This window comes from Numida meleagris, chromosome 10 (assembly GCF_002078875.1).
Source record: "Numida meleagris isolate 19003 breed g44 Domestic line chromosome 10, NumMel1.0, whole genome shotgun sequence".
Lineage (NCBI taxonomy): Eukaryota > Metazoa > Chordata > Aves > Galliformes > Numididae > Numida > Numida meleagris.
Window position 1 is genome coordinate 16,055,452 of NC_034418.1, and position 27,111 is coordinate 16,082,562.

Genomic DNA, 27,111 nt, shown 5'->3' on the forward strand with positions numbered 1-27,111 from the left:
GATTTTTCTGCTATGGGAGGAAAAAATAGAATAGGAGAGAGATCATTAATTATGATAGTTCATCTATGTCTCAGATCTCTAAATTATTCTCCTTGCAAACATACCTTTTTGATCTAGCAGTAATATTGATATTCAGTGGATACTGTGTGAACGGGATGTAGGGTAGATAATTTGTAAGAAAGTCACAGAACTAGTAGGCAAAACGACACGTGGTAGGCTTCATTCATCACTTTGTTGGCAGGCGTAGAACACTTGTGTTCGGATGGATTTGAAAAATGGAGTGTAGGCCTAAATTCTCCCTTCCCCACCCACTTTTCCACTGAAAATGCTGGCTAAAGATTTCATTTCTAAAATTCAGACGAATTCTGTATCACCGCAGATACAACTGCCTGTAAACTTCCATCTGTACCTCCTGCCTCCACTGGCACAGTGGGAAACCTTGCAGAGTTCTTATCTGCTTCCAAAAAAGAATTTTCAGACTGGGCTAACTTCAGTTGGCTCGCAGCTGGAGGGGCTTGTAAATCTAGGGCATCTCATCCCCATCGGTTGGCACAACCTGAAATGCCAGAAGTTTGGGGAATTGATGAAATTCACTGCTAAATTATTCTGGAGGTACCAGTTGCTTTCAATGCCTCAAACAGTGCAGTTAGCCACTGCTCACCAAAGACCATGTGAAGAAGCTTAACCACTGTCAAAGCATCTGTTGTTGGCAGCTTGGGTTGAGATCAGCTGTAAGCTGACGCAGTGAGTATTTTCTCTAGAAAAAACTATAGTGTCCTCCCAGGACACAAAACAAAGGTATCTGATTAGATGCATATGCCTCTTTTTATCTAACAGCCCAAAGAGTCTGCGACTGAGAGAATCTCATTTACATTGTAATTTCCGCCTCTCTGCAAAGACATGGTGGCTTCTTAACCTGTTCAGAACATGGTTCAGATTTGCAGTATAAAGGTACCAAAGCAGATTATTTTTTTTCACAGCATTCTGAAAAGTGTACAAAGGATTTTAAAAGCCCTATGTTAATCTGTGACTTGAACGGTGCAATCTAATTTGAAAATACCTTTAAGTTGGGACACTTTTCCACCTGCTACTCAATAATCAAGTCTCATTTAACCTCAGTGTTAAAGCTGATGTTGAAATAACTGGGTTCCAAACCATGGTGACATTCAATGTGAAGTTGTCTCTTCGTGAACTTCATAGACTAACTTATTATTGCCTTTCATGTAACAATTGAGAGGCAATCTTTACTGGAATTTTAAACAAAGAACAAATAGCCATTGGAGCTGATTGCAAAATTATGTAAGAGTATTCTCATCACTTAGGTTCTTTAAATCTAGAGTTGGTGCTTTTTCAGAAAATTGTGATCAACTTCAGGTTATCAGCATGGATGCTCAGTCACTGGACTACTCGTAATGTATGTGATAAAATAAAAAAAATCAGCCAACAGCATTACAGACTTCACTTAAAACAGACTTCATGTCTCCCGAGAACTGAGCAGGTTCGTTCCCTATCAGTATATAGGCTGCATTGCGTTTTTTTGTTCCTGGGAGGAGACTAAAGCCACTGCAGTAGTTTTTCTTTCAGTCTCTTCCCCTGTTGCCTACAGCTTTGACGTTCAGAGTGAATTCTTCTGTCCTGCTCTTAATGAGGATATATTTTCTGTACTCATACCATGTCTCAACAAAATCCAAAAGCACAACTTAGTCTGAGAAACTGTAGGAGGAGTTTGTTCTTTCAGTTCTGACCCATGAAGCAAATGCATCCCACCTGTGTCACATGAAGCAGTCTTAGTGGCACAGGGGAGTTTGCATAACTTCCTTCTAACAGGAGCAGACAGCTTCCATGCTTTTTTCCATTAGTAAGGTACCATCAGTAAATTCATCCATATATGTCAATCTTCAGCATCAGAAAAGTTGTTTTTGGTAGGAAAAATTCTGCTAGAATTGAAAGAGGAGCATTTAACGGACCTCCTTCCCTTCCCTTGTGACTGTCATTAGCCTGAGCGAGAACTGTGTGGATGGTTGTGGGAGAATGCTTGAGGAACTCTTCTGCTTCTAAAATGTGGTGGAATAAAGTGAAAGAAAAATCCAGCTATGTTTGTTCTATTCTAAAAAAGACATCTAGGATTTTAGGAAGAAGATAGGCTTTACATTGCTGTTGATGGGAAGAGCAATGAGGAAGAAATAATACTTAGCTGGGTTGGCTGAATACCTCACAAGTGCTCTCATAAATGTGAGAAGGAGATATCTTCCTGGTCCCTAGGCACCAGTGATGCTGTAAGAGGTGAATAGGTGTAGTTTGCTCTTTCATATTCAATCAGATCATCATTTTCTCCAATGCTGTTGTTTGAAACATAAGGCTTGTTCTTCTTGGCAGGGGGTATGGGAAGCTTTTTTATAAGAAAAGAACATTGCTGTTTCTTTGAGTTTTTCTCAAAAGTATGGGAAGTGTAGTAAACATTATACTGGCCTTTCGCTGTCCTCTGTCCACCAGAACAGAGAAAGAGTATAATAAGAGTATAGTTTCACTATAATGCAACCATCATTCCAGAACTGTTCCTTGCATTTATGGATATTTTCATTATTCTGTAAATAATTGAAGGCATGTTGCATTTATAGGTGGAAAAAGTGAAAAAACAATGAATCATTTCCAAATGTTTTATATATGCTGCAAAAAAAATCAACAGTGTGTTTGATTTCTTTCCCAATCTTCAGACAACTGTACTACATGTGATGAATATCCTGCAGGTAACAGACTTTGAGGCAGGCATTCAACACACGATTAATACATGTTAGAATTCTCTTTTTGCCTTCACTCCATCTTTATGAGCTGAACTGAGAAGTAATCAAAATCTTCTGTAAGCAGAGGTCTTCAAAACTGCTCCAAATAAGCAGCTATTGCCAAGAGCCTTCACCATCACTTATGAACAGTTCCTGAATTGCCTTTTTGCCTTCTGTGAGCAAATTAATGAGGGGATAGGAATACATCATCAACTCTGAAAAGGGTTTGAGCACTGCTGTGGGGAAAGAAGCAGAAAGGAAAATTCTTTAAATTCATTTGTGAATCTTATGAGGATCTTATTCTGTACATCTTGGAAAGTTTCCTAAAATTTCTAAGATTTGTGCTGTCTATAAGAGGGATAAAAGGATTCTTTTCATTACCACTTTAGCAAATTAACAGGCAACTCTTGCTGCACCCAGCAGGTTATTCGTCCATCCTTTTTACCCTGTTTCTTCATTCTGTCTCTGCCCTTTTCAGTGGATGCTGATACCTAAGGAATTCTTGAAGAGATCCAGACAAGTCCTAGAGATATCTTGACTCATTACAGTGGAAAACTGGAAGGACACAGAGCATGAAGAAAACAGCCTGATTAATAATGTCTGTTTGTTTGTTTGCTGCAGTACTTGGACTCCTTAGCAGTACATTTCCAAGTGGACCGACAAGTAACAAAACAAGTCAAAGTCATGTTGAAACCCCCTCACCTTTCTTTCATCATTCATGCATATAATATCAGCAATGCTAAGCATCTTTGTGTTTTTCAAAATCAAGGAAGGAATTTTTATAGCCTGCAGAAACCATAGCCACATTACAGAGAGCAGAATTTAATCTCTAGCCTTCCATTTAGCTAATTAATCTTCTGGATTTGTTGCTGTTTTTACAGGCTGATGCTTATTGTGGACAAAAATGTTCATTAGGTCTTTCATTATTGAGCAGTACTTCTATTCTGTAAAGTTACTGGCGTGTGCCTTGAAAGATCACATGGCATTTGCATTGCATAACCTGTGAAATTCATTGAAAAGAAAAAAATGAAAATGCACCCAAAATGATTATGGTCAATTTCATATATTCAGAAAGATTTTTTTCTAAGCTGCAATTGAATTCTTTCTGTAATTTCACCAGGGAGATGGAAGAATATTATGCACTTCAAAAAAATATAGAATAAGCTGAAAGAAACACTTAAAGAAATAATATAGTGCCCAAATGCCAGCGTTACAGCAGTAAGATGGTGACAATTACTAAAGACTGTTCAGGTGACTCATGCCTTTAATTTATGTTTTGCTTCTAGTTTACTACATCAGTTCTTGTCATACTATGATAATGCTTTATATTTACATAGTGTCTTTTCCCCTAAATGGCTTCCAAAGTGTTTCGTACATTGCTGTGTGTACAGATTACATCAATTTAATCCATTACGTTAGTACTATTATCTCTACGGTAGGGTAGAGCAACTATTTGAGTCCATATGGTAAAGGCAATGCACAGCTTAAAGAAAAAGAAAATACCTTCAAAATCTGTAGAAGTGATCGGGGAGAAAGTAATACTAAGTTACAATTTGCCCTAATGACAAAATTAAAAATATACTCATTCATACGGAGAGTTCAGTGCAAGGTGAGTTGGTTGTGTCTCCTTTATGGCCTGCCTCAGACCCCAGTGCTAGACAAGCATGTTTGGGCATTGTGTTGAAAGGAAAAGGTGACTGAAGCATCATCATTATCGCTTTGTTGTGTGCTCAAACATTATGGAATGTCAATGGGTACAATTATTTCCACACGGAAGAATTCAGTTACTTATCTTTGCTTCGTATGCGCTTGCATGTCAGACGCCATTTTGTCAGCCTGCCCCTCTGCTGCCATCTGTCACGCGGCAACAAAATGGAATGGAATATTGGTGGGAAGGTTCAGTCTCTACTGCCATACCACCAACATCTGCTTCTGGGCCAGTGTAATAAAAATAGGAGGCATTAATTTTGAGCAGCCCTTGTACATTGTTTTCTTAACAAATAGATATTGGCCACTCAGGTGCACACCTGCTGAGTGACAGCATGCAAAATAAAAGGCACATATCTAAGTACAGACAAACAGATTGCAAAAGATTGTATGAGTTTTCCGTCATATTTTCAAGGAAGTAGAAAAATGTTTGCAAAAGATGTGGACTTCAGTGGAGAAAGAGGAATACAATAATGTAGCTTCCTTGGGGAATTTCTAATGGAGCTGTGTGAATTAATATATCCTATTATTTCTCATCTTTTGTAATATATAGATGGGGAAACAAGCACATGATAATAACTCAGAATACCTTCAACTAGAATGTTGCCCTGATTAATGCAATCTGACGTGCAGTTTTAATTTGGTTGTTCTTGACTGAGAATCACAGCATGCAGAATCCTAATGAGCCATGGGGTAGTGATCACCAGTCCCAGACACGTTTATCTCACATTGTGTTGCTGCTTGTGGCAGCTCTTTAATTTAGGTTATATCAGTACCTCACTTTGAGGCAGAAGTTTTTCAGGGACTTCATAAAGGCATTAAGGTTATACCCACATGCTCATCTCATTGCTTGACAGCAGACATTCAGGTGATACTGATGCAATTAAGTACATTTGCTGTGAGAAAGTAGTGAAGAAAGCCTCACTTGTTACGCAAAAACTTTAAATAAGGCTGTTGGGTAAGAATCCCATTTTCATACAGAGAAAATATCATTTCCGCTTTTATTTGAGGCTGTAATGGGGTTGGTATCTGGTTTCTCAGCCAGTAACACTTTACAAACTGATCTTTCCATGTATCTGCTCCATGATGGAAATCTGCCAAGTTTAGATTTTCTCGAGACCATACCAAGACATCTTGCAGTTCAGTAAGAGCTGTCACTCAGTGCCCCACCAGTTCTACGTAGCGCTCAGTGTGCAGAAGGATCTGACTTAGTGCTAGGTTATATCCTGGCTCCACCAGGAAACAGCTACTGATGTTAAGCCGTAACTGACTGCTGAACTGAGGTTTGTTCAGGGCTATCCTGGGTACGGTTACATGAGCTATATCCTAACACAGGTGTTGTAAACCTTGCCATCCCTTTACTGACTCTCCCACTGTAAGAAATGTGTGCTGCTTGTTTTCACTCTCAGGACTCTCCATGAAACTGTCTTTGTGCTCTCTCCCAAGAATGTTCAGTAGTTGGTGTCCGTTTCCCAGTGCTCTTCTGTGACAGCAAACATAACTAATTCTCAAACGAGTCTCTTTGTGCTTCCTCACAAGCACTCTCACACTCTTTATCCACATCTATCCCTTGATTTTTTTTATGTATCTCAGTAAACTGTTAAGTCCCATTTGTTGACCCAAATATGATGACTCAGTGTAGACTACTGACCATTGCAGTCTACCCTTAATTGCTCACTGTTTCTAAATTGCTACTGGTCTGTTGTCTGTTTTTCTATTTTTTGTTTTGACTACAGAAAAGCAATTGTTTATAAACCTCCAAGTGTAATACAATGCCAGAATTTCTCGGCTGTATTCTTGATAAGTACAATAAATGAAAATATGGCGTATCACTCTACAGAGCAAGGAAACCTTACATATTCAAATATTCAGTTGTATAAGTGAACGTAGTTCCTTCCAGCCAAGTGCATCTCTGTCCCAAGGCCTTCTAAATTATTAATATGGGTCCAGATTATAGCAGTTTAAATAAAGTTCTGAACTCATCTATTTTATTCTTAATTTATAGTGGTGCTTAGGGGATGTGCAGATATTTAAAAAGAGTAAAATCAATTAATTCATGATCCAATTATTTGTATTAGCCCCTATGGGGTTTTATTTTAGAGCACTGGATCAGCCTCTCCCAGTTAAGCACTGAGAATGTAAAGCTTTCATTTTGAAATATGATGGATCTGTAGTTATATTTTCCCTATCTGCAAATCTAATTCCTGTTTTTGTCTTTTCATTAAAATTCCCTTCTTGGCTTTTGTTTTTCAAAGGGAGCTCATATAAATATAGCAGATTTTTCTTAATACCAGGAAGCAGGTTTTCTCTTATAAAAAGGTGGCTGAACAGGCACAAGAGTTCACCTTGAAGATAACATGCCCTTTATTTTTCTGTGCCTTTCTGTTTCACAGTGGATATTTAGCTCTTGGAATCACAATCTGTGATTTATTACACTTCTTACCTTCTATAGACCCATATGATAACTTCTGTGATTTGATCAGTCTCCTTTTTCATCCATCTTGAACAGATTTTAGTCTAAATTCCAGACAGCTTTAAATACCCCCTGTGTTTGTATGGTCATTTCTGAAATGCAGAGGATGCTAGGGCTGATCATACCACTATGCTTGGAATTATCCATCATGGCACAGCCTCTGCCTATAGACATTGTCAGTTCCTTGATCTGCAGGTGTCAGAATCTCTGCAGTTTTATGCCCCCAGCAAGTCTGTGTGTCCTTCCTGAATTGCTAATTCACTGCATCTGAAGCTATGAGAGCTCTTCCTGAAAAAAGAGAAAATAGAAGTGCAGAAGAGAGCCAATATCAGCTGAGGTACCTTTTGAGTTAGATAACCTTAAAATGACATTAAATATTTTTTGAGCTAGGTGGCACATTGTAGAAACCTTTTCCATCATAGTCTTGCACTGGTGGGGTGAGCACACTAAATTTATCTCTCTGCCTTCACAATTACGCACCTAAATAAAACAGACCGATTTTAAATTATTTAACCCTAACACGCCTAACTGTTCCTAACTGTTCTAACTGATTCAGGGAGTGTTGAACACTGAATTGAATCAGACTAGTGTACTGAGGACGGGACCAGAGGATCAGTAAGGCTTAGGGGAGGATGCCCTGTCAGATCTAAGATTCTTGAGGATTAACATCCTTGAAATCTAGTCACCATTTTACATAGCAAAATAGGAACTGCTTGGTATTGGACAGTCATTTGGAAAAATTCTGACTGGTGTCTTGTTTTATACATGCTCCCACTGAGACAAAAGGAAATAATACAGAAAGATCAGACTAATCATTTATTTTCAATTAGAGTTAAATATATCCAAATGTGCTTTTCAGTGACAGCATTTTTGCTGAGCTTACCAATCTTTACCAATCTTGGTAATCATTCCTCTGTTATTTCCAAGATTCTTAATAGAGATTTCTTTTGATTCACTTCAAAGCAAGTGAAAATATTGTTACATTATCATTTTAAAGTTAATTAAACTGCAAATGAACTTAATGATCTGTCCAAAACAAAGCTCAATCTCAGCCTGTTACATATTAACTATCAAAATCAAAAGAATCTTTCAATTATTTGTTAAATGCACCAAAGAAGATGGAAATAGCCAGTCATTAATGTCATCCTTTTATAACATCAGATTTGAGGCTGAAAAGCTTGAATTGAATACATACACTCAAATTACACCATTAAATTGAAAAAAGGCTTGACAGTACAAGTCAAATTTGTTGGAAGAGACCAGAAATAGATAACCAAACACAATAAAATACATAGTTGTCTCCTCTGTATTTTACTACCAGGAAATATATTTTACGTACTATTTGTCCAGATTTTGAAATCTATATATTAGTAAAATGCCATTTTTTAGATTCTGCATTCTCACAAAATCTTCTGTAGTGTTCTGACTTGAGGTGCTCTATAAGACGGAGCGAGAGACATTTAGTCTATTCAGGTAATTAAGTCATTTTGGTGATTTTTGCTCTTGAGTGACGTATCAAACATTGTCACTGACAATGAGCAGGGATGGCAAAGCCTATTCCTGTCTTTAAAGTTTGTAATTTTGGACTTTTGAAGGCTTAATCCCCAGAAATGCTAAGATTTCCTTATGATCTATAATGGTACTGCTGATGTTCAGCACTTCTGAGGATTAGATATGTTATCAGTCCAGTTTATCCACCTATACAGCAGGTATTATCTTATCTCTGTTGCATACAGCCCTTTTAGCATGTCAGCTGAAAGTACTTGAAAGGTGAGGAGTATTATTAACTCTGACCCTTGCAAGCTTTTCAGACAGCTTGCTTAATGTTTTTGCTGCTTAAATAACAATGATGTTATATACTGTTTGACTGGAAAGTAAATTAGAGAGAATTTTCTTGTATAGGGCTTGTCCAACTGAAAAGTGCAACAAACTACACAAGGTCATAAAAAACTCTTCCACTGAAAGGAGAAACATCAACTTCAAGTTATGCAGGCAAAGCGATAGCATGAGATCCAACTATAAATTGTAGAGCAACACTCCCCACCTCCAAAATGGTACGGGAACACTTTTGGTGAAAAATGTTTCATCTATTGATAACAGTAGAGTGAAAAAATACTAACGGTGAGGAACTTTATAAAAGTAATCATCTGAAATGCAAGACAAGATCATTGCAAATATTATATTAGAGGGCAAGAATGAGCTATTTAGTCAGCTACATCTTCTGCTTAGTTTTGAGTGTAGTTCCCCTTCTGGTAGCACCTGCATCTATGCAGTACTGCATCTGTTCTCAGGATTCACTTTTCCAGCAGTATGAGATGGACAGTCTTTTTACGATCAGAATCTTCCTAAGTCTGATTCCTGCCACTTTGCTGTTTATCTGCTGTCCATTGAATGCAGAGCAATAATGCACTACCTTATATTTCATGGGTGATAATGTATTATATAGGGCCTATAACATTCAGCTGCAGTCAACATTTTTCTCATGTTGTGGTAAATGATTAATGCTGGCTTGTATATTATGTGCGTGTGTGGCTATTAATAGAAAATATTAACAATTTCCTCTATGTTTTTTTTTATCTTTGTAGTTTCAGGCCACAGTAAAGGAAGGAGTCACAGGTGTAATAGTAAACTTAACTGTTGGTGACAAAGATGACCCAGCAACTGGAGCATGGAGAGCTGTCTACACTATTATTAACGGAAATCCAGGCCAGAGTTTTGAAATCCATACCAATCCCCAGACTAATGAGGGAATGCTCTCTGTTGTCAAAGTAAGGATAATTTGCTTTTGTGCTGCATTATTACTGTTAAGTTTCATCCCCTGGATTTACTGCATGGGAGAAGGCACAGCAAGGATAAGTTTCTCAAAAATACAGTTAGCCATCAGCCCTTATTTCCTTCAGCCGATATGTATAACTGCCTTTCTGTTACAGTAACCTTGCTTCTTTGGTGATAACAACCTGCCTGTTGTTAACTATACTGTCCTTGTGCTTAAGTAATAGCTATTTTTGTGGAAACAGTCACAATTCATTAATAGCAGGAGTTTACAATGCAGAGGGTTTTTTTGTGACTGAGGTTACAATTAGAATTCAAGTGCCACATTTTGTTCTGTTAAAGCACACGTGCTACAAATGCCATGGAGGTAAAGGACATAGCTTCAGGCTGAAGGGGAGGGTTCCCTCTGGTCCCACATTTCTAAAGTATTATGAAAAAAAAAGATCAGATTTGCATGATGACAATCCTATCTAAAACATTTAAAAAATTATTAAAAAAAAAGAAGTCCTGCTTGCTGCCTGTGCCAGTTTTCTTTGTTTGACTTCAAAAGAGACGTTTTCAATCCTTGAAAGTAATTGAATATTTTTCCATTGCAGTGGTTTTGGTTTCAAGGTAGGAGTTGAGAAAACGGCCTAACAGTATTTATCATACATAGCTATTAAGTATGATGTTCTGTTCAATGAATGCATGCTACATCATAAATAAGCATGTATACGTGGGAATTACGTGTGTGAGGTATAGAAAAAATGCATATACTTTTGAATAGAGAGACGTCTAAATCTTCCATTAAATGTGACTGGTCAACTCCCCAGTAGTAATACTCAAATGAGCTGTTTAAAAATAACAGCTGAGCTCCTGTGAACTCTATGAATGTGAGGAAATCAAGGAATTAGGAGAATTTTAGAAGCAACCGATGTGTGTTACCCTCTAGGCATGGTGAATTTTTTGCTTTTCACTGTTGATAGATAAAGAGGCACTTCATAATTATCGGCATGTCTAATGCTAAACTCTTGACCAAATACCAGACGCTATAAATGCTTTTGTCCCTTTCTGGATAATTTTGTCTCCTGAAAGCTTGCAGGAGTGGGGTACGAGCGGTGAGTGTTAAGTACTCTCTTTGTTTTACAGCCTTTAGACTACGAGATTTCAGCATTTCACACGTTGCTGATAAAAGTAGAAAATGAAGACCCACTGATTCCAGACATAGCCTATGGCCCCAGTTCCACAGCAACAGTTCAGATCACTGTTGAGGACGTGAATGAAGGCCCTGTTTTCCACCCGAACCCAATGACAGTGACGAAAGAAGAAAACATCCCTATTGGCAGTGTTGTGTTAACAGTAAATGCCACTGATCCAGATACTTTGCAACATCAGACTATCAGGTGAGTTCACTACGCTTTAATTGTCACCCATCCAAATGAATGGTTTTTTATGCCCAAAAATTTGTCTGCCAGTAGAGAATTAAGGTTGTTTGGGCTGCAGGTAATAAATTGAAGAAGGGATTTTTTTTTCCTGCATTGAAGAAATACAACATGATAGAGACCGAGTACTGCATTAGACAGGGGACAATAGTTTTCCAGGCTATGAGATTGCAGTAGAATAATCGAGTGCCACAAGCAATAAACACAACTTTGCATAGTGTAAATGACTTTTTAAAATGACTTTCAACCTGCATGTTTATTCCTCTTCCTTTGTGAGAACCAGAGAAAACAAGTAAAAATTGGAAACATGGAGAGAATTCATTTATCTTCTTTACATACGGGTTAAATTGGTTTATGATCATTTATAATGTTGCTTAGTGCAATAATGGTTCTTCATCCATGTTGAAGGGTTAAGAGACAATATTTCTCAGTGAAACACTGAAGCTCCATTAAGCTAGGACTTGGCCTCGCCCAGATCAGTGCAAATAAATACTGATTTCTGTGTTATGATAGGGTTATCTCATAAATGTGCTATGCCACAAGGAGTAAAGCTGGGGATTAAGTGATGCCATTATCTTACAATTTCACCCATGTGGTCTGATATTTTGTTTTCAGATTTGTTTTTATTTTTCATGAAAGATCAACAGCTTTCTTCCATAATACGAACTTGGCATTCCAGACTGTTTTCATTAATATTTGAAGACTGCAGATAAGGCATGAAAGCTGAAGTCCACAGCTGTATTTAATTTTTGGTTCTTATTTGGGAGTCTAATTTCCCCTGGATTTCAGTATATATCTACAAGGGCATGAATATCTGTGTGTGAATGACAACAAAGCTTTACCTGACCAATGCATAACGTCAGTCTATACCATGGAGATAGATTTCTTTACCATCATGGGATTATTTAGGAGTGACTGTGCATTTCTTTAAGAAGGTTTGACATACGTACCATTTTACAAAAAAAAAAAAATAGTTACTGATCTTGAAGATGTTCTCTCTAATAAATGTTGGTTAGCATGCCATTTGCAAAGGACTACACTTCATAGCGTTGGATTGAAATAAGGAAAAGATGAATTTCAATAGATAAGTGTTCGCTTTTTTAAAAAAATGAGGAAAAAGGCAAGGCAGATTCTCTGCAACATGTCAAAAATACCTACTCAGTAGAGAATGAATATTTCAGTTCTTTTGTATCAAAAACTACTATGAGTTTTCCCTTTCAAATATCAGTTTATCTGACAGATGATTCTTACCAGATGTCATTTCCTCTGTTTTCTGAATTTATTTATTTACAGAATGCATTGTTATTCTTAATTTAGGTTTTGCTCCAAGGATATATATTCCATTAACTGTTGTCACATAGATTTGAGTTGATGGATGGAAAACCTATGGGATTTCTATTGCATGTCAGATACAGCAATATGAGTCTCAGCAGTATTATTCAGAGCAGAGGAAGATGCTCATGCCCTGTGGGATTTGGACTGAGTTTAAGAAACAGTTATTGAAGTTCTCCATATGTTTACATATTGCCCTGGAAGATAAGTAGAATCATATTAGTGATTGTTAACAGTTGATTTTGCAATACTATAAGAGAAAAGTAAAGGAAATGTGTAGATTTGGTTATCAAAATCAATGAGAAACTATTATCTAGACTTCTTCCCTTGACCTTGCTGAATTTCTTCTAACTGCATTGCCACTGAAATTGTAGGAAATACCAACAAGTCGCTGAAAACTTAGCTTTATGTATTGTGTGTAACCTGCTGTGTAACATAAATGCTTTTTGAAATCCATCACATTTCACAACTGGCTGCAAAGGAGCTCTCAAATCTTGACTATTACTAGTTCATAAACTAAAAAGAAGTTTCACAGAAGTATTTGATACCTGTGCAGCTAGAACCTGGGATGTTTTTAATCAAAAACAAGATTTTGTTTCTTGTTCTTCATGTGCAGAAAAGAAGAACAGAAACAAGCTAGTTTGGATTGGAATTGAAGCATGATCATATATGGAAACTATTTAAAAGGAAGTGTCTGTCTTAGACGTTTTTTCCAACCTGTGATTCTATAAGTTAGTAGAAAATAATGCAAATATAATGGAAATCTGGGAAATAATGGAATTACTCAGGAAAGCTAGTTTTACTTACCTGTGTGTCCTTCCTTTTCTAAAATAACAGAAAAGCTTAAAACAGCATTCTTTCAATATGCTGGTATTATTGAAACACAAAGCTACCAGCAGTGGCAAAGGAAGACTGCAGTATATGGGAACAGCATCTGCAGTTAGAGCAGTGTGAAATTGCATGTATAAAAGCCAAATGTGCTCACTAGTTTGGGTCTAGCAGAAAGGTTTCATCTTCAAGTTCCTATAGGCAAACATGTGTTTAGAGTGTGGGCCTTTGTCCGGAGATTTATAGAGACTGTATACCAAACCACACAGTTCTCAGAATTTGCTGCTATATCATCATGTCCTTACTGTGATTATATTGGTAAAATAAAGGCCAAGCAGACAAAATGCAGAGCTTTAAACAAGATATTACACTAAATATCAGTGACCATGAGCAAGCAATGTTGTGTGTCAAGAGACAATGAATATCAGATTTTTATTGCGTGCGCTGTGCGAGTAATGTCCATCATTGCCAACAAAGTATGTATCTGCTCAAAATGTGCAGATGGATACAAACAAAAGAACAATAGAGGGTTGATAATGTTTCTTTTCGTTATTTTCAGCCCATAAAAACTGAGGTCTGTCTAATTGCAACATCATTTCTTATTAGTTCTTTATATAAAATTTGTAGGAGGAGATGATGTCTATTTGTAATCAGCAGATTTGGTTACTGTAGTAGATGTGATATCTTAAATGCATTTCAAGAACCACCAGTAGTGTACTGAAACCTTTTGTGCCAATGTCCACTTGTAGGTTGAATTTATGTCTTGAACTTCCTATGTCTGAATCAATTCAAATTATTTCTCTCTTTGAAAAATTCCTAAGGACAGCTGTACTTCCGAAGCAGTTTTCTTTCTCACTCTTTAGTTTGATGTGTTTTTGCAGTCTGAGAAAGAATTTCGTTTAGAAGCTCAGACAAGCTGGCAAAAATACATTATACTGAATAAAATATGACCCCAAGTATTTGTTAGACTCAAAAGCACACAATGTGCTATCTGTTTTGTACACAGTTAGCAGCAAACTTTCATAGTATCAGCTCTTCTTTAATTTACTGATGTTAGCATTTCAAAGATACTTTCAAGTTAGAAACATCATCCTGGAAACACGAACCACATGCTCATATTGACCAGCCATATAATGTGGGCATTGAGTTTAATCTTACTCTAAATTAGACCTGTTTAAAACTAGGTTAACGCTGACTTTCATGACTTGAGCCAGAGCTGTGGTTTTCTTTGAAAAGGCTGCAATGACTATAGTGAGTTTTAGATTATGGATATTGAAGAAAGGAAGAATCAGAAGCAGGGGATTTACCTGCACACATACTTTTGGGTGGGAAATAACATTTGTTCCTCTGTGATCATTGCCAGAAAGAAAAGGAACTTGCTCAACTTGGATGACATTTCTTAGCTTCATTAACCTATTTTTTAAAGTGTTTAATTCCCTCTTGTTTCCAACTTTTCTAGAATTAAAAAAAAAAAAAGAAGGAAATCCAGCAGGCCTCATTTTAATTATAACCCAACAATTTATTAATAGAACAGTAATGAAGTTTCTGAAATTTGATTTCTTAATCAGGGATCATTGTTATTTTTGTGCCAGATTTAATAGTTTAATTTTGGGTGCCTCTTCCCAACCTCTCAAATTTTAATCAGAAGTTTCAAGTGTACATGTCAATGAGAAGTTAAAGGCCAAATTTAATAACATTTTCCACCTTGGGAAATTAAAAGAAGAGCCTTATTCTCTGAAATCCATTATTAACAGTAGATCTTAATTAAACACAGTTATGGTCCTCAATATTTTGTCTGTGAAGAGAGGTTGGTTGAAGTATTTTTTCCCTTTTTGGATTCAAGAAGCCCAGGATATTCAGTAGTTAGACTTTTAACTATGTGTAAATAAGTTGTTTACTGCAGCTTATTTATAATTTTTAATTAAATCAACATTCTTCTCTGGTTTCATGGCTTATCATGGCAATATATTTTTATTACCTTCTGTGCTCTTGGATTTTAAATTATTTATGTAAATATATTATTGCAGTATTTATTCTCAGTAAGCAGTGTGACTGAATGCTTCAGAGATATCTTCACAAGAGAAGTTTATTATAGCTCTAAAGCATATCTAATTCATTAAGTAGAATTTAAATATAGCATTTGGAGCTGAAGGACTTAGAACCCAAACTGCAGTGAGTTTCATGGGAATAAGGCTGCCATAAATATCTGAAGTGGTTTATGCAAGATATGTATTTATATGTGTCTGTAATTGTTTTTATCTGCACCTGATTCCAGCTGACTCCACATAATGTAAGAGGTAGCACTGAATAATCTATTCAATCAATATCTGAGGGATCAATTTTGCTAACTTTGTCTCACATCACACCTTCTAAAAGTGCTTTTGTTGCAGACAGAGGTCAACAAACTTCTTTTTGGAATACACTACTATCTCATACAGAAGTACTATATAATGAAAGATAGAAAGTTGTAAGCAGTGAACCTTATGAAGTAGCATGCTTAGTCATTGTTAAATATGTCTCCTAGAGTCTGAAGGACTTGACTTTGATTCCTAACAACGGGAGATTTGTTTTATCCTGGTGCAGACAGAAGAATAGTTCTGTTGTTATAAATGAATGGCTGAGCCATGCTTTCTGCATGCAGCACCAGAGTTTTTCACTGTAAGTTATACCCAAGAGCATCTTGAGTTGGCTCTGCAGTTTTATTTATGACCTGCCTGAACCCAGCCACTGGGAATTTGTAGCACATCTCTAGATCTGAAGTTGCTGTATATTGGGCAGTGGAAATTGTTTTTCTTTTCCTTTCTCATTTAAGTTAGAAGGAAAGCCAGGTAGAGAGGGAAGCTACTCGAAGCAAAACTTTTTGCTCTTCTGTCTTGTGTACAAAATTTTGAAACATAGAAGCACTAACTCTAGAGAGTTGCATGTATTGGGGCAGGCAAGCAAAGCTGGAAAAGGAGAGGTGCCAATTCCATCATGACACACAACTACCACCATAATTTTTGGTACTTGCCCATCAGTAATTAGCTTGACGGTACACTGCAGAACAGTTTTTTTACTGAAATTATTTACTGAGTGTGTTATTACCAGCAGTCTTGTTAATCATCGTGATAAATAGGTCTAATTATTCTATTGTTGATATCTGAAGGGAAATAAATTGTTTTTGGTTTTTTTTGGTTGTTTACTAAGCAAAGTAAGCATGCCCGTTTCCCCATTCAACAAACTCTTTAGGCCTACAAGACAGGGAGGGAGGAAAATTGCTTCTGAAGTGGTACTGCACCTCTTTTATTCTCCTTTCATACACATGACCACACCTGTGTAGCTCTGGAAGAGTGACAGTGGCTCAAGAGTAAAACCAGGCCCTTTTACTCTTGTTCAGATGATTTGCAGCAGGCCAGCACTGTTCAGACGGATAACGCTCTGAATTAATGTGGTGGAAGCAGCTGATAGAAATCAGAATCTCTGGTGGGAATTCCTGAGATCAGACTGAAGAGAGTAAAAGGGAGTAAAATCCCAGTGCTGAGGGGATTAAAACATCTGCAAAATCTGGAAACGAGGTCCTAAAGAAGCTGTGGGCAAGATCTTACACTGACTGCTCAGGAAAGCCACTTTCACCTGTTATCCTCATTATCAGCGCTACGCTACTGCAGGTCCTTCTCTTCCTCAGAGTAGTGAACAAATGTAGGTAGCTTGCTTCCCAGAGTCTGTTATTCAGTCCTTTTATTACTCATTGGGGATTCCCTGGTTTAAATTACAGTCAACCTGTTTACACCTCCCATTTAACACCTTGAGAGGTTCCTAGGATCCTAAACTGCTTCATGAATCTTGGTAGATAGCTCTAGGTCTCCCCAGTTGTTTTTTTTCCTCCTTCTTATTGATGTTCCCTGTCTTTGCATTAAGGCAGATGTTACCACCATCCCCTTGTTTTCTGCTTTTGCATGTCTTCATTTTTAGTTTTTAAGAATAATCCCATCTAACCAGTTGATGTTTAGATATCACAGCTTTTGCCTTGCAGGGAGGTTGGGCAACCTTCCCATGCTCTTTTTTGAGCTTATCCATACTAACATAATAAAACTTTTGTTCTTCCTAACTGCTGCCAAGATTTAGGGGAAAGATTAACGTATGTGAACAGACAGCTCTTACAGCTGGTTTTTTTCTCATCCACTAGCATATAAAAGAAAGCCCAGCAATGAGAAAATTTTCAATTTTAAATCTGCCTCAAACCAGGATCCTAAGAATTCTCAATCCAGCAACTGAGAATTGCTGTGAATCAAAACAGTGATTCAGAGTTTTGAAGTGAACCCATCTACCAGCACCCAACCTCTAACACAAGGCTGTCAGAGGATTGTATTCCTAACGTCTTCTGTTCTGCTCTACTCTGTTGGCATAAATCATACTTAATATGTTGATATTAAAGCTGTATGTGATAGAATTGAGAACCTCTGTATCCATGTAATCAAATAAGCCATAAAAAACAATTTTATCTTCCCTTGATATTACCTTAAGAATCTAAAATTCTTGATTAATAAGGATGAATGTAACATTTAAGAGGAGTTTAATTAGACCCTCTGTCTTTATCTCACATAACAATATTATGCCACATTATGATTTCAACCATGTCAGCACTCAGAATGAATGACTGTGAACTGTGAAATTATAGGCCGTATTTTTCATGTCACTGACTAAACAATATTGCAGATCTTCTTGAGAAATACAACAATAGGATATATCAGTCACCAGTTACGCTTGCAGTGGAAGTCAGATCCTGACAATAACTCAGTTTGTCATTTCTGTTCTCTTCTGGTTTCAAAGAAGGCAGGATTTTGCCTCTGGAAGAAGCAAAGACTATCTTGATTATAATAAGTTGGCTATCAAATAGGGGATGCTGCGTGAGGGGGCAAGTTGACAGGGAGGGGGTGGTAGGAATTCAGTTACTATTCTATGGCCACTGAATTCTTGAGTTAAACTCAGCCAAGTTAGATGGCGTGTGCATGTCTGGATGTAGTTTCAATAGTTTTCGGAGGTGCCTTGACAGAGATTTATTTGTACTGGTGATAGGGAAAGACTATAACTCCAGCAACCGGTGTTATTTTTAAGAGATCAAAAGATGGAAAACTGAGCATTCAAATAAAACTTGCCAGGGAGACCAATAACATGTCCAGGCTAGAATCCTGTCACCCAGCAGAAGCACCGATTAAACTGTTCTTCTTGCTCTAGTGGAGTTCAGCACTTCTGTCTGTAAAGCAAGTGCAGATCTTACCAGAGTAGATGTCTGGCATTCAGTTTCTGATTGGAAAAAAGAAACTAGAATTCTCCTTCCAAAGCTTTTTGCCCTGCTGTGAAGACACAAAGTGCTGATGTTATGGTTCCATTTCATTAATTTGCAGTCTCCGGAATATTGAGTGAGCCATGGACATGCTGAATTCAGCGGCAGAATTCCCACTGAATCTGGATGTAGGATTTCATCTCAGAGCTTCTGATATATGTTTACAGCCACTACTCAGCAGCAAAACATCCCTAGCCCGTGTGTGTTGAGGAGTGAAGAATCCCATTTTATTTCAGACTCACAAATGGTTATTCTTAGAGTGGAATTTGAGTCCAGTAAGGAAATTGTCAGAAGGCCTAAGCATTCATTTTTACTAAATAGAGCTCTGTAATGCTACTGTAATAGGAAAATACACTTGTAGAGTTCAATTGGATTTTTTCTATTAACTTAGTAATAAGGATGCCAATTTCTGTAAAATAGTTTCTGAGTGAGAGTGAAATTATACACTTTGTTAAGCAGCAGTAAGACTGCAGATCCATTCTTGGGTCAAACCTGAATTGCTAAGGACTGGCTTCTTCCTAATTTTATGACCGTTATGCCCTAGGTAAATATGCTTATAGAGACCTGCATTCTTACACTACATACACGTAGGTAATTTTTATCTGTATGATCACTCAGGGTAGCTCCATTGGGTAATACTTAGCATAGCATTGTCTCAGAGATACAAACCTGCCCTGGTTGCATGGGGTATTCCAAACCCTGGAGAACTTTTACACACTTACCTATTTTAACAGGTCTGTCAGAATAATGTTTCCTTCTTTTACTTTCAAAAGGGAAATTTCCAATAGAGTTTTACCTGCCTGAGGCTTGCCCTCTCTGGAGGTTCAGCCCTGGGTCATTGGTAGCATTTTCTATATTAAAAAAAAGAAAATGCAGCCAGAGTATGTATGATAATGCTTCAGGGCTAAGACAAGGAAATTTTGTATTGGTAAGGCACAAGACTTACAGCTTCAAAACTGAATACTTCAAAGTCTCTTCTGGCCCTGGAAGCTAAGTTAACTAGTGTTTAAAACCTATGTAAATCAAAAAGGAAAACAACACTGTCTTAATTTTCCATAGCTTCGTGTCAGTTTTGTTAAGTGAGTCCAACTCATGAAAGCTGTTGCAGAGTTGAGATTTTTACTTACAAGGAAAAAGGAAGAAAAGCCCATAACAATGTTAATCATTGTATAACCGTAACCCATTGAATGAGCTATTAATTTAAAATTTAGGTGAGTGTTTTCTTTTTAGCTTCTTTCATTTCAGGAAACAAAACAGCAAATATTTTTTAAGGTCTTGATGCCTCTATTTTTTTCTCTCAATTGAAACACTAAAATTTATCCCATAATGACAATGTGGTTACGCTATCAAAGAGACTGGCAAACTATTCAGATCCCTAGTTACATGGCAAATGTCTATGAGAAATTTAACTGTTGGGCATCCAATGCAGGGCTAAATAGTATAGAGTAACTATGACGTAATAATGCTTAGGAGATAAATAAATAGTTTTGGCTGAGTGTCACTGTGTCAAATTCAGGTTAAACAACTTTAATTCCTCCATTTCTCGTCTTTTTAGTACTCAATCTCATCATCTGCACTGAAAGTTCTTTCCCATGTCATAAACAAATACTTATGTGGAGTTCTTTCCTCTAACTTCTTCAGATTTTCCATCATTGGCCAGCAGATACCTTAAATGACATGCATTTGTCATGTTGCTTAACGTACATCTGGAAGGGACTCGGTGATTATGGTGACGAACATAGCAGAATAATTGGGCTGTATAGACTTGTGGTAAGCAGTACATCAGAGCAGGCATCCAAATGTGCACATCATACTTAATTTAACAAAAAGATGCTTTGTAACCTCCATTACAGAGAAGTGTTCAGCACCAAATCACCTTTTCGCAAATAAAGGATACTTTTTTTGTATATAATATCCTTTCATTTTTTATATAGTTGAAAAACAGATTTTTTCTCAGCTTGTTCTTTATATGCTGAAATATGTATAAGGGCCATTTTCTCAATCATGCTATACCTTGTTGATATGCTTTTCAAACTAACTAGCAGAGCTTGATTTCTGTAAGTATTCTTCTGTGTTAATATTTACATATTAAATGTATTTCGCAGAGACATCAGTAAAAGAAGGGGTGTTATAGTGCGTATCCCCTGAGTAAATACAACTGAGCATGGAATCTGACTTTTAATGTTTTTGTTCAACAAGTGAAGAGTAGTATTTCATTTCTCTAGCATCCCTTGGTGGCACAGGCAGAAGGAGAAAACAAATCAGCACAGCAACGTATAACAAATGTAACAACCTAGACTTGATGACATTATAAATAAAACAACTAAGACATGGTTATACACTACGTTGAAAAGTGATGAGGGCCAGACAGGTAGGAGGGCGCTCCATGGATTTTAAAGTGCATTTGGACAGCTTGAGTGCTTAAGAATCTGATTCATAGAGATCAGAAAAGGTAAATCACAATTCCCTTTTCATTTGTCATGGCCATTAAAGACAGTGAGTTAGGCAAACTAAAGTGAGTGGCCTGAAGTAAAGCAAAAGATATGGCATGATATCCCAACTTGCTTCGACATCCGTGACAGAAAATAATTACACGTTTTTTTGTATAGTTCAGTGTACCCAGTCAAATAAACTTTGGCTAGGAGTATATTCTTACATAGGAGTTCATTATTACAGTGGGGGTCTAATAGAACAGAAAGAATGAAAGAGAATTGATTTTCTTCTGTAAGAACTTCACCCATGAAGTACACAGTATTTTCAAAATCAACTGGAAAAGGTTTTTTTTTTGTAATTATTAGCCAGGAATATATATGGCTTTCTCTTAATGTTATTGGATTGGGCAGTCATGTGAATTTTTCTTGAATATCATATTTTCACACTATCACATGTGCTACTGAATTTCTCACCTACCACTTCCTTCTTCATTATTGAAAGCCACAAGGCTAGAAAGTATTTTAAGTCATTGGATATTCATTCCTCAGGGCTACGTAATGCATCAAGGCAGTCTGTTTTCCTACTATAGGTTCAGTTATTTTTAAACAAGGCTAAATGAAAGGACCAAAAGGAAAAACATCTTAATTGCTACAATAGTACCGGAGTGACATATTTTATGGAATTAGTTAAGTTCTGTTTGTGTGGAAACAAAGATATTCGTTTGTTGGCTCTCCAATGATTTATAAAACCCTTTAAGAATTTCCAGCTCTTTCAGATAAAGTCAGACGGTTAATCAAACTTTAGATGGCTTTGTGTATATTTATCACGCAGATGTTGTCATAAAATTAATATCATCATGTTCATGTATTGTAGTATACAACTGAAAACAATCTGATGCTGAGCAATGGTAAGGATGTTGTTTTCATTAGGACTTCAGTGTAGCACAAGTTGTTTCATATGTACCTCTATATAATTTTCCAAAAGTAATGCTTATGTAGAGTGATTCTCATATCTACATGAAGAACTACTATAGTTTCCTTAAGAAATCCTTCTTGGACAAATTGTTTGTGTGTTTAAACATTTTTTATGAATAAACACTGGGAATTTAGAAAAAAAATAGGGAACATAGAGGCTACTGAAGTAAAATTAATAAAAGCCTAGCTCTTTTCTGGTAAAATAACCCCATCCTTCTTTCTTGCTCTTGCACCATCCTTGAGACTGTTAACTTTCATCAGAGATGCTTAGCAGACTGAATAGGGAACAAGGATTTAACTGTCCTCTAGCTCACTCATTGACTGGCACCCAGCTGTGTCCAAAGTCTTCCTGGTTTGATTCTTTTTCATTCTAAAATCTTTTGACTGGGCTAGGAGTTCCACATCCCTTCTCCCTCGAGGTAGCATTCAGGTCAGTCACATATGAGTTTGAGACAGCAGAAGCCTTGTATTCCCCACCTCCTACTCCCAGCGCTGTGCACCAGCAGGAACTCGAATCTCCAGCACACTGCTGTAGCTTCTGCTGAGCTCCCCACTGCAGGGATCTGATGGCTGCAGGGGAGAGATGTGTTGATGTTTTGGTCTTTAGAGCTGGCATCGGTGTGGCAAGGGCAAGGAGATGGGTTAACGAAACAATCTGACCTCCCAGGTAAAGCTGTTCCTCCAGACTCCCAGCCCACAGGTACAGAAACACAAGCAAAATGGGAGATGTGTAAATTAAAGAATGTGTAACGGGGTGCGTGGGGGCTGACGGGAGCCTGCAGCTGCAATGGCACATGGGGCTCTGGAGGACGGCAGGAGAGGCAGAGGGTGCCATGGTTTGCACGGCTCTCCCTGTTGAACAAGCACTCTCCTAGAGATGTCAGTTATTAATTCAGTTATTATTGTGAACTGGAAACATGAAAGACACTTCTGGGAATCAGTTCCACATACAGCAAAAGCTATAAATAATGACTCAGGCTGTGCTCTGTTGTGAGAGAAAACAAGATTCAAGCCAGCTCTTTTGCCTGGATGGGGTTCAGCCCAGCTCCCAGGATCCATGTTTTCCTGTGACTTGGGGGAACTCTGGATTCTGGTGTGGATCTCTGCCATTCAGACTGCGTCTGTCAAATCCTTCAAAACACACTCAGGATTAGCAACTGAATCGCATCTCACCAAAATGAATTTCTGCAGAGGGAACCCGTGCCAGCCGCGTGTTTCATATTAGCTGTTACGTGCATTCAGCTTGAGCAGAGCTAGGGGTACAGAGCTGCACAGTGGATGGGGTGGGGGGAGTAAACAAGTAGTAACAGGGCTGTGTTCCTTCCAGGCTCCCAGCCACAGCCTACCAAGAAACTCAGAGCCACGTGGAGGCTTTTCTAAGTCAGCAGAACATTATTGCTCTCCTATCATCTCCTGCATTACAGAACTTGCCTTAGAAACAGCTGAATCTTAGAAATGAGTCCTGTGCAAGCTCAGCCAACTCAGGAATGCCCAGCTCTGTCAGCACAGGAAATGATTTTGATTACTTTTCTCGCAGTATCAGCTTCTTCACAGATTTTCTTTCCAAGTTGTTACTTATTGCACGGTCAATTTATTGTATGTTAAATTTTGTTCTTTCTTACCCTAGTGTCTTTTTTCTCCATCCTTTGTTGCTAAGCTAAAAAAATCTAGTGAAAATGCTCGTGCTCGTTCATCACAGTAAATGCTCTTTTGTAGGCATTTTGGATTCAATGCTTGATACAGCCAAGGGATCCCTAATTATATTTTCCTTGAAGAGAAATCTCATGAAATTAGGACTCAGCTTCAGGTTACTCTGTTGGAAGAATTTGGCCTTTATAATGAAATTCTTCTTGGAGTTACCAAATTGCCACATGATTGATTGATGATCGCTCTTCTGTAAATGCTAATTGCTGGGTCTGTTCTTTTCTGCAGTTATGCGTTCTTCATAGCAGCATTTCACACCTCTGGTTGAGAGATCAGCTCCAGATAGACTCCATTTCTTGTGCTTCCTTGCTCGGAAGCTTTCACTTTATCTCTGCTGACCTTGACTTGACAGACTAGGCAGACATTTCCTTCGAGGCATCCCTTTCACAACTTTAACTAATGTTTTCTGCTGATTCCAAGGTTGCAGGTTGTTAGTCTGCACTTATTTTCTGAGAAAAGGTCTTGTTAATTTTTTTGCTTTTTCTGGCTGTGATCCAGATTTTTTGTAGTGGAATAGATTTCGTAGAGCTACTGCATTTTCAAGGTTTCTTTGACTTTTAAGCAGCTGTTCATTCAGCAGAGCTTACAGTCTTTTTCGACTCAGAAACAATTTATAAGATTCAGTAATCTTTCTTTATTTGGAATTGCATTTTTTTTGGCTAAAACCTACTACTTGACTTTCCTGACTTCTATTATTTTTTTCTTTTTTTTTTTCCCTTTATTTTTCCCAGGTTTTAATTAAAAAAAAAAATCTATAATTCATAAATACTGGGCAAATTCTTTCCTAGGAGAAGTTCCAAGCATCATCCTAGCACTTTAATGATCATAATTTAGTCTTCTGCTAGAGGTGGTTATTTTCTTTATCAGCCAGCACGATAAAAATTGATAAAAACTTCTCACATATTTTTCTCTTGCAAATTCCCTTGTAGGATCCCCCACACAAATCAAAGGAGTGTTTCATTTTTAATTCATATGAAATTCATGGTTTTGGCACTCTTTCCCAGCACTTCCTCCAGCACTGAAGAGGTAAAAATGACCACATGTAGTAAAGGATAAGAGGAAAGTCACACAGATAACAATTCTGAATGCCTTGAGGACTGCCAGAAGCCATAGACCCAGTGATCCCACGTGTCTGTGTCCTGACGATGTTCAGATTTAGGCACTGTTCATTCCACTAGTGTCATTTGTAAACATTCTATGAGTCTGTGATTCTTCACTTCCCAGTGAGCAGCTGTAATTAATGGGAAGTTGTTCATGCTTAATATCAAAGGAAGCCATCCTAGGCTTGCTTCTCTGGGAAAAGGGAAAATGACCTGTGAGCATTACAAACTGAATTTCCAACTATTTTTGAAGTGACAAGGAGTTATTCCCCATCTCTGGAATAGCCTAGTCCCAGTCTCTTCTAAATTTATACTAGAGAGTAATTCTTTGCAACGTTGTGGTGAGAAAAAGGGAACAAGAGGACAACAAAAGAGGCAAGTGAATGTGAAAGGAATGTATGACATAGCACACAGAGAAGCCTGATACACCAACATCTGCTGTGAATGGCATCGATGCTGTGAAGGCCTAAGATTGGCACAGGACATAAACTGTGCTAAAATGATTATTCAGCATATTCATTAATTCGTTACGCTTTCCTTTTGGAAATTAATTTGCAGAAACATTAATTCCCTTCCTTCCTTATGAGACAGTCCCAAAGTTAATAGATGTTAATGGGGCAGGAGTGGATCTTGCAAACAGCTTTTTGCATCCTGTGATTGCAAACCTTTGCTGCCACCCAGGCTCATTGCTCCCCTGCCTTCAGGAGGGAGTGCTTCACGACTCTGGGAAGATCTTGCCAGGGCAGAAGTGAGGTTTTAGGGCAGCTGGTCAAAGTAATCCGCTGCTGGAGCCAGCCTGGTTCCTGGCTGTAGGATCCACAGTGCAACAGCAGTTGCATTGATCCAGAGAGACTAATGCTTCACAGCGGTGAGCCAATTCTCACCTCTTCTGTTTGTCCCTTAGCAAAATATCTCCTGCTGAATCTGTAGAAACGTGCTGCTTCATGGCTGTGTTCAACAGCAGCATTTCTCTAGTAAATCTGCTGGACTGTTATAATTTTTTTCTATGTTTGACAGCTACCCAGACCCCAGCTTGAAAGAGAAAGCAGCAAAGAGATTTGCAGTGGGAGAAGCTGCTTATGCTGGAAGCACGGTTGCAAAGAATTGGCATGTACAGAAACTTGATAGAGTTTTACTGCCAAAACCTCCTCTAGATACTTCATAAAAGAACCTCCGGCTCATCTCACTTTGATTAGCTTCTGAGGCACAATTGCTACAATGAAAAAACTTACTGATTTGCATGTGTCGACAATTATTCTAACAGTAACAACCTGATTATACTAGGTGTGTTAGTCCCAGATACGGCGTGTTATTCCCTAGCTTTAGGAATAATTCAGATAGTTATAGCCTCTGGGTTCATTTAACCATAGCCCTAATCACTTCTGATTAAAAAATACATAAATGTGCTTGGTCTGTTTGTTGTTGTTGTTACACCTCAGCTTCTAGGATTTTTTTCGCCCTGAAGGAAAGAAAAGCTGAAAATTACTTCTTGGTACAGAGAACCATTTGGAAGACTGTACAATGAAAACAACCAAAATGCTTTTCCTTTTCATAATGGTTTATTTAACTACCTCATTATTACAATTTTAGTATTCGCATTTGATTAATTGCTGTAGATTCTGGTGGTTATTATTATTATTATTATTCTATTTGCAGTAACACTCCAGTTACTTTCTTGACGTTTACCGAGGGTTCTGTGCCTATTCCTTCTCCACACAAATAACTAATTAGTCAACCATTTTCTGATCTGATATTTCTCAGCGGCAGGGGACTCGAAACTGAATTTCATCTAATTTTTCATTCTGTTTTGATCATATCGTTGTAGATGGATAATTGCGATGAAAGCCAACCTGCTAAATCACTATGTGACATGCAAAATAAAGTTGAAATGATGAATATTTTTGCTCTGATGGTGAGGTGGGGTGCATAATTTTAAAAGAGCCCCGTAGATGAAAGTCGAAGACATTACTGTCTGTAGTGTGGCTGCAGCCCTACAAACTCTTCCCTTTGGGCACAAGAACTGCTCCCAGTGCTAAAATTTATAAGATCAGAGCCCAGCCTGGAGAGTGCGTGATGGCTGCCTGAGCAAAGCAGCTCGTTGCCTTTTAAGTGTCTTGCAGAATGGACCTATTCTAATTTCCACTGTGCTCCCTCTGATTCAGTGAGTAGCAGGAGACAATATTGGGTATATATTGATCTGTCTTTAGCAGTAGGGATGAGCAGCTGAAGCTGTCTCATTTGACCTTCTGTGCTAAATCCCATAT

At 37.8% G+C, this 27,111-nt stretch overlaps 1 protein-coding gene across 8 annotated transcripts in view; it reads left to right on the forward strand.

Annotated features, from left to right (window-relative positions):
* CDH13 (cadherin 13) overlaps nt 1-27,111 on the forward strand; it is a 449,261-nt gene that overhangs the window by 381,419 nt on the left and 40,731 nt on the right. For 6 of the 8 annotated variants that reach the window (XM_021408556.1, XM_021408559.1, XM_021408557.1 and 3 more), the window contains 2 exons: nt 9,546-9,728; nt 10,861-11,114. In XM_021408556.1, coding sequence (XP_021264231.1) covers nt 9,546-9,728; nt 10,861-11,114 — 437 coding nt within the window. Of the gene's footprint in view, nt 1-3,258; nt 3,599-9,545; nt 9,729-10,860; nt 11,115-12,470; nt 13,995-27,111 lie in introns of those variants that run through there. The other 2 variants (XM_021408562.1, XM_021408564.1) reach the window with 2 other exon arrangements.